The sequence below is a fragment of the Saimiri boliviensis genome, chromosome 18, assembly GCF_048565385.1.
Source record: "Saimiri boliviensis isolate mSaiBol1 chromosome 18, mSaiBol1.pri, whole genome shotgun sequence".
Taxonomy (NCBI): domain Eukaryota; kingdom Metazoa; phylum Chordata; class Mammalia; order Primates; family Cebidae; genus Saimiri; species Saimiri boliviensis.
In genome coordinates this window covers 43,403,898-43,411,888 of record NC_133466.1, presented here as the reverse complement: position 1 = coordinate 43,411,888, position 7,991 = coordinate 43,403,898, and the positions used below count along the sequence as shown (strand labels likewise).

General features: G+C 37.8%; 1 protein-coding gene across 1 annotated transcript; it reads right to left on the bottom strand.

Moving 5' to 3' along the window:
• Window positions 1-4,105: 4,105 nt before the first annotated feature.
• LOC120363018 (pre-mRNA-processing factor 40 homolog A-like) lies at window positions 4,106-7,143 on the bottom strand. Its single transcript, XM_074389189.1, is given in 2 exon segments — window positions 4,106-6,767; window positions 6,953-7,143. Coding segments are annotated over 2 exon segments (2,763 nt in total). The 5' UTR covers window positions 7,120-7,143; the 3' UTR covers window positions 4,106-4,171.
• Window positions 7,144-7,991: the final 848 nt, after the last annotated feature.

The following is a 7,991-nucleotide window of genomic DNA, read 5'->3' as shown; positions in this document are numbered from 1 at the left end:
AACGTGTTTCTAACTCGCTGAATCTAAACATAGTTGCAACTTCCTAAACAAACAACAACACGCAGCAGATCAGTTTGTAAGAAGCGGGTCTTCCGTGTTTTAAAGGCTTTCTTACTTCTAACTCTTATATGCCATTATAGGGCTGGAAAGGACTCTTTCTACATTCTCCAAAGACAGGGTTTCTGAACTGCTGCAAACACACATCAGTTTAACTCTGTAGGTTGAATGCACACATTGACAACCATTCTGCTAGATAGCTCCATTTTTGTTTTAGAACCAGATATTTCACATTGCAGCCTGAACTCACTTTCACTCTGGAATGCCCAAACGCAGCTTTTGGAAGAAATTTATTAGTAACTCGCTGAATCTAAATATAGATGCAAGTTCCTAAAACGAGACAACACACAGCAGATCAGTTTGTAAGAAGCGGGTCTGCTTTGTTTTCAAGGCATTATTACTGCTAAATCTTATATGTCACTATAGGACTGGAAATGACTTTTTCTACATTCTCCAAAGAAAGGGTTTCTGAATTGCTGTAAACACACATCATTTTAAGTCTTCAAGTTGAATATATACATTGACAACCATTCTGCTAGATTTCTCCTTTTTGTTTTAGACCCAGATAATTCACAATACAGCCGGAACTAACTTTCACTCTGGAAAGTCCAAACGCAGCTTTTGGAAGAAACGTGTTTCTAACTCGCTGAATCTAAACATAGTTGCAACTTCCTAAAAAAAAAACAACACGCAGCAGATCAGTTTGGAAGAAGCGGGTCTTACGTGTTTTAAAGGCTTTCTTACTTCTAACTCTTATATGCCATTATAGGGCTGGAAAGGACTCTTTCTACATTCTCCAAAGAAAGGGTTTCTGAACTGCTGCAAACACACATCAGTTTAACTCTGTAGGTTGAATGTAAACATTGACAACCGTTCTGCTATATAGCTCCGGTTTTGTTTTAGAGCCAGATATTTCACATTGTAGCCTGAACTCCCTTTCACTCTGTAATGTCCAAACGCAGCTTTTGGAATAAACGTGTTTCTAACTCGCTGAATCTAAACATAGATGCAACTTTCTAAAAGGAACCAACACACATCACATTAGTTTGTAAGAAGCTGGTCTTTTGTGTTTTAAAGGCATTCTTACTGCTAACTCTTATGTTCCACTATAGGGCTGGAAATGACTCTTTCTACATTTTCCAAAAAAAGGGTTTCTGAACTGCTGCAAACCCACATCTGTTTAACTCTGTACGTTGAATGCACACATTGACAACCATTCTGCTAGATAGCTCCATTTTTGTTTTGGAACCAGATATTTCACATTGCAGCCTGAACTCACTTTCACTCTGGAATGCCCAAACGCAGCTTTTGGAAGAAATTTATTAGTAACTCGCTGAATCTAAACATAGATGCAAGTTCCTAAAACGAGACAACACACAGCAGATCAGTTTGTAAGAAGCGGGTCTTCTTTGTTTTCAAGGCATTATTACTGCTAAATCTTATATGTCACTATAGGACTGGAAATGACTTTTTCTACATTCTCCAAAGAAAGGGTTTCTGAATTGCTGCAAACAGACATCATTTTAAGTCTTCAAGTTGAATATATACATTGACAACCATTCTGCTAGATATCTCCTTTTTGTTTTAGACCCAGATAATTCACAATACAGCCTGAACTAACTTTCACTCTGGAAAGTCCAAACGCAGCTTTTGGAAGAAACCTGTTTCTAACTCACTGAATCTAAACAGAGTTGCAACTTCCTAAAAGGAACCAACACACAGCAGATCAGTTTGTAAGAAGCGGGTCTGCTGTGTTTTAAAGGCATTCATACTGCTAAATCTTTTATGCCACTATAGGGCTGGAAATGACTGTTTCTACATTCTCCAAAGAAAAGGTATCTGAACTGCTGCAAACACACATCAGTTTAAATCTTTAAGTTGAATATACACATTGACAACCATTCTGCTAGATATCTACTTTTTTGTTTTAGAGCCAGATATTTCACATTACAGCCTGAACTACCTTTCACTCTGAAATGTCCAAATGCAGCTTTTGGAAGAAATGTGTTTCTAACTCCCTGAAACTAAACATAGATGCAACTTACTAAAGGTAACCAACACACAGCAGATCAGTTTGTAGGAAGCGGGTCTTCTGTGTTTTCAAGGCATTCTTACTACTAATTCTTATATGCCACTATAGGGCTGGGAATGACTGTTTCCACATTCTCCAAGGAAAGGTTTTCTGAACTGCTGCAAACACACATCAGTTTAACTCTGTAAATTGAATGCACACACTGACAAACATTCTGCTAGATAGCTCCACTTTTGTTTCAGAACCAGATATTTCAAATTACAGCCTGAACTCCCTTTCACTCTGGAATGTCCAAACGCAGCTTTTGGTAGAAACGTGTTTCTAACTCGCTGCGTCTAAACATAGTTACAACTTCCTACAAGGAAACAACACACAGCAGATCAGTTTGGAAGAAGCAGTTCTTCTGTGTTTTTAAGGCTTTCTTACTTCTAACTTTCATTACTTCTAATATGCCATTATAGGGCTGAAAATGACTGTTTCTACATTCTCCAAAGAAAAGTTTTCTGAACTGCTGCACACACACATCAGTTTAGCTCTGTAGGTTGAATGCACACTTTGACAACTATTCTGCTATATAGCTCCGGTTTTGTTTTAAAGCAAGTTTTTCACATTGCACCCTGAACTCCCTTTCACTCTGGAATGTCCTAAGGCAGCTTTTGGAAGAAACGTGTTTCTACCTCGCTGAGTCTAAACACAGATGCAACTTCCTAAAAGGACCAACACACATCACATCAGTTGGTAAGAAGTGGGTCTTCTGTGTTTTAAAGGCATTCTTACTGCTAACACTTATATGCCACTATAGCATTGGAAATGACTGTTTCTACGTTCTCCAATTAAAGGGTTTCTGAAGTGCTACAAACACTCATCAGTTTAACTTTGTAAACTGAATACACTTATTGATAAACATTCTGCTAGATAGCTCCATTTTTGTTTTAGAGCTAGATATTTCACATTGCAGCCTGAACTCACTTTCACTCTGGAATGTCCAAACGCAGCTTTTGGAAGAAACGTGTTTATAACTCGCTGAATCTAAACATAGTTGCAACTTCCTAAAAGGAAACAACACACAGCAGATCAGTTTGCAAGAAACGGGTCTTTGTGTTTTTTTTTTTTCACTAGAAGAGAAGGTTTAATGGTTGATATAAATATACAAAAATATTCAAATCAGAAATGCTTTAGAATGTGTACCACGAAGTCAATACTTCTCAGTGAGTAGGGGAGGCAAAATATTTCCTCAATAGCAGGGGAAAAAAAGCCAGAGAAAGACTGAATTTAGAAAAAATAGACAACTGTTAAAGAAAATGTTTAAGTCCATTTTTTTTTAAGACAGGGATATTGCAACTATCACTTAAAGTCTGGTGGCACATTCTTTAGTAGGTCCTTAAGGCAATATATTTAAATTATTTTACATTTTGATTTGATGTTAAAGTTTTTTTTTTTAAACATCACCTCAAAATAGATGCTCAAAATAATGCCCTCACAATAGCCTTTTTAAAATGTATTCAGATGTTTGATAAAAAATAATGGTGGCTTTATTATAGTAGTGCTCATTAGCACCACTATAATTAGGGGTCTACCAAGTTTCCAGCAAAAACACCTATTTCTTAGGAGTTTCACCATAAAAGATCACATTGGCTTTAATCAGTTGTGTAGTGCTCAAAAAAGCAGTTTTATCAGTTGCTGGTGCTTTTTTTGTACTACTGTATTATCAAAAAATTTTTCATTATATCTTCAATATCCAGCTTCTATAAAGTAAATCAAATCACCTCATGACTTAGATTTTAGAACAAAGTAGAGACATCTGCAGTTATCAGTAAATTGCCACCTTTAATCCATCCTACAGTGCCCTGTGAAAGGGTCACAGAAAGACAGTTATGACTGTATGAAAATATGATTCTTGATACAGAATCTAAGTTATTTTCAATTTCCTTTGCTTTTATAAAGTCCATGATAACAATACTTAAATGCACTTTTTTTCCTGTGATACAATTAAAACCCAGTGTTATTTCTGTTGAACTTAAAATATAGTCCCTGGTCTGAATTAGACTTTAAATCATACTGTAAACATATATTTGGTATAATTTATTGATCATCATCCAGTTGCTCTAAAAGTGTTCTTCTGCACTTTTCCAATTCCCCTTCACTCAGTTCACTGCCAGAAGTATCCCAATTACCAGAATCCTTTCCAGTCTTTTTCTTAGGTGATTTGTGTTTTGATTCTGATCTTTGTCTAGTTCTGTCTTTTTCACTTTCCCAATCTTTTTCTTTTTTATCCTTCTCTCGCTCAGCATCGTATTCTGGAGAGTCAGATGTATGTCTCTTTTTCTTACTTTTCTTCTTATGCTTTTTTGACTTTTTATAACTTCTCTCAGACTCTGCACTAGAAGAATGTCCTGAAGCAGAACGAGACTCTGATCGTTGTCTTTTTTTCTTTGAATGGCTATCATCATCATCTGAATCTGACCCCAATCGAGAGCGGGAACGTTCCCTATGATGTTTTTTAGATTTCTTAGAATGTTTCTTGTTCTTTGAATGATGATGCTGACATTCATGCTCAAGCACATGCATAAAATCTTTAAATATTTGCTTTCTTTCAGATTCTAGAGTTATATCCTCAAATGCTGGCTCTTTTACAAATCTCTCACGGATATCTTCCCAGACAGCATCCAATTCTATTGGAGGAGCAGCTTGTTTTAACATACTCTTAAATGCAGATTCTTTTCATTTCATCTTCCGAGCCTCCTCTTTTTCTCTTTCACGTTCACGGGCTTCTGCCTTTTCGAGTAAACTATTGAAAGCCAATTTGATATTTCCAGCATCTAATGTAGTTGATCTTTTAGTTGAACTAATTATTGCCACAAAATCTTCAAAAATGGTATTTACTTCAACTACAAATCCTTTATCCTTTAGAATGTCTTTTATTATCTTCTTCTCATCATGATAACGTGCTTTAAGATCCTCAACATAAAACTTGAAAAGATCAAGTGCAGTTGATCCTAATGAAAAAACAGGCTGACCAAGCATATTAGTGATTCTAATGTCAGAACTAATAGTTGGATACAATTCCATCCAAGATGACATAGAATGTAGTTGTCCATGTTCATGTAATTCATCTAAAAATATCTGGAAGGATTCCCGATTTTTTCGCTGTCATCTCCTTTCTCTCAGCAAACTCTTCTGTTTTTCTTCTTCTTCTTCCTTTTCTAAAGCCCGAATGTGTTCTTCAAAGCAAATTAATGCATCTTCTTTGTCCATGTTTTGTAACTCCTCATCTTCTGCAAAAGTTGGATTATCCATCAGATACTGCTGGGCTTCAGACCAAGTGGTAGAGTATGTTACATTAGCCATGTTGCCAAGTATGTTTTTTAAGGCTTCCCAGTTTCTCTTTCACAATTGCTTTGCTTGTTCCTTTTCCTTTTTTGAAAGAAAGAACAAAACATCTTCATAGATTTCAAGATGATCACGTTCTGATATTGCATTCCAAACTTCCATCTCTCCAAACATTTGCTCTGCTTTTTTTTATCTAGTTGTGGAAGTCATTTTCTCATGATTTTCAAGAAAACGCTGAAAGGACTCTTTAGCCTCTTTGTACTTTGATCTTGCTTCTTCTTTTTCTTTTTTTTCTGTTTGGACTTTATAGGTATTAAAGGCTTGCTTTTTTTCACTTAACTTTGCCAAAGCACTGTACCGTGGATCATTAATAATCATTTTCATAGCTTGCTCCCATGAAGCATTCGATGGTACCCGCTTTTCTTTCAATAATTCTTTAAAGGCTTGCTTTGCCTCCTCCTTTGTATTCCAAGTATATGTTTTCTTTGCTGGTTGGCTCTCCTCCTCTTCTTTTTTGGGAGTAAAATCAGCTATAGTTTCTTGCTTCGATGTTTCTTCTCCAGTATTACTGGATACTTCCACACTTTGATCCTGAATAGCAGGGGTACTAGTAAGTTGTGCTTGTCCCTCAGTTGAAATAGTTACTGTATTCTCATTATCTACAACAGTAGCAACAATGGAAGTAACTTCTGGCTCAGGAACAACTGGAACAGTTCCACTGACAGTATTAGAAGTAGAAGTGGAAGCATTAGCATTGGCCGCAGCAGCAGCTGCTGCTGCTGCAGCTGCAGCTGCAACAACAGCAGCTGCTGCTTCTGCAGCAGCCATGGTGCTCATTGTCGTTGGAATTTCTGTTGTAGGGACTGGGGCTGTTGACGTTGTCATGCACTCTTCTTGTTTACTGCTTTCTTCAGCTTTGATCATTGCATGCAGGTTTGATTTTGTAATAAGACTTCCAGCAACAACGGTATTCTGGTATCCTTCGAGATCCTCAAGTTCTTTAGGTTTGGCCCAGCGAGATTCTTCTGTTTGAGAATTGTAATAGTAAGGCTTTGCAGAATCTGATTTGTATTCCTTCCAGGGGCATTTAGATAAGAGTTGCTCAGCAGATGTTTTAAGATCATCTGGTTTCTCCCAGGTAGACTGTTTGGTTTCAGTGTTGTAGTAGTAAGTCCTTCCATCAGGTGATTTATGTTCGGTCCACATAGATTTTGCACCAGATGCTGTACCTGCTGCTACATCCATACTATTTACTCCTGGCGGTAAGGTAGGCTGCATGTAAGCTGGACACATATGAGACATCATCATTCCAGGCATTACTGACGACATCATTCCAGGCATCTTCTCCCTCAGAGATCTCTGTAAATTCTGGAGGTGAAGACTAGTTAATCCTGTTTTACCTGACAAACTAATCTGCAAGTCCTAAATTAAATACAGCCGAATATCCTTGATTGGCCCAATGGAAACAGAAGGCCCCAGAAAAGAGAGAAGCCTCTGGCAGTAGCAAATTGTTTTATTTTATCTTTTTGTCACATTGGTGGCCCTCCCACAGAGGGCATCATCTGAGGCATCATTCCCTGAGGGACAGGAGGCATATTTGCTCTCTGATTCATAGGGTGCATTCCCATCGGGGCATAATGAATGCCAGGGTGCCCCATCATGAGGCCTCCACGCTCAGCTCCCGTCCCTGGCCTCATCATCGGGCTCAGACTGCTCCGCAGGCGACCACTGCTGCTACCGGGTCTTCTGTGTTTTAAAGGCTTTCTTACTTCTAACTCTTATATGCCATTATAGGGCTAGAATTGACTGTTTCTACATTCTCCAAAGAAAGGGTTTCTGAACTGCTGCAAATACACATCAGTTTAACTCTGTACATTGAATGCACACATTGACAACCATTCTGCTATATAGCTCCGTTTTTGTTTTAGAGCCAGATATTTCACATTGCAACTGGAACTCCCTTTCACTCTGGAATGTCCCAACGCAGCTTTAGGAAGAAACGTGTTTCTACCTCGCTGAATCTAAACACAGATGCAATTTCCTAAAAGGAACCAACACACATCACATCAGTTTGTAAGAAGCGGGTCTTCTGTGTTTTAAATGCATTCTTACTGCTAACACTTATATGCCAGTATAGCGTTCGAAATGACTGATTTTACATTCTCCAATTAAAGTGTTTCTGAATTGCTGCAAACACAGGTCAGTTTAACTCTCTAAACTGAATACACTCATTGACAAACATTCTGCTAGATTGCTCCATTTTTGTTTTAGAGCTAGATATTTCACATTGCAGCCTGAACTCACTTTCACTCTGGAATGTCCAAACGCAGCTTTTGGAAGAATCGTGTTTCTAACTCGCTGAATCTAAGCATAGTTGCAACTTCCTAAAAGGAAACAACCCACAGCAGATCAGTTTGTAAGAAGCCGGTCTTCTGTGTTTTAAAGGCATTCTTATTGCTAACTCCTATATGCCACTATAGGGCTGGAAATGACTGTTTCTACATTCTCCAAAGAAAGGGTTTCTGAACTGCTGCAAACACACGTCAGTTTAACTGTGTAAGTTGAAAGGACA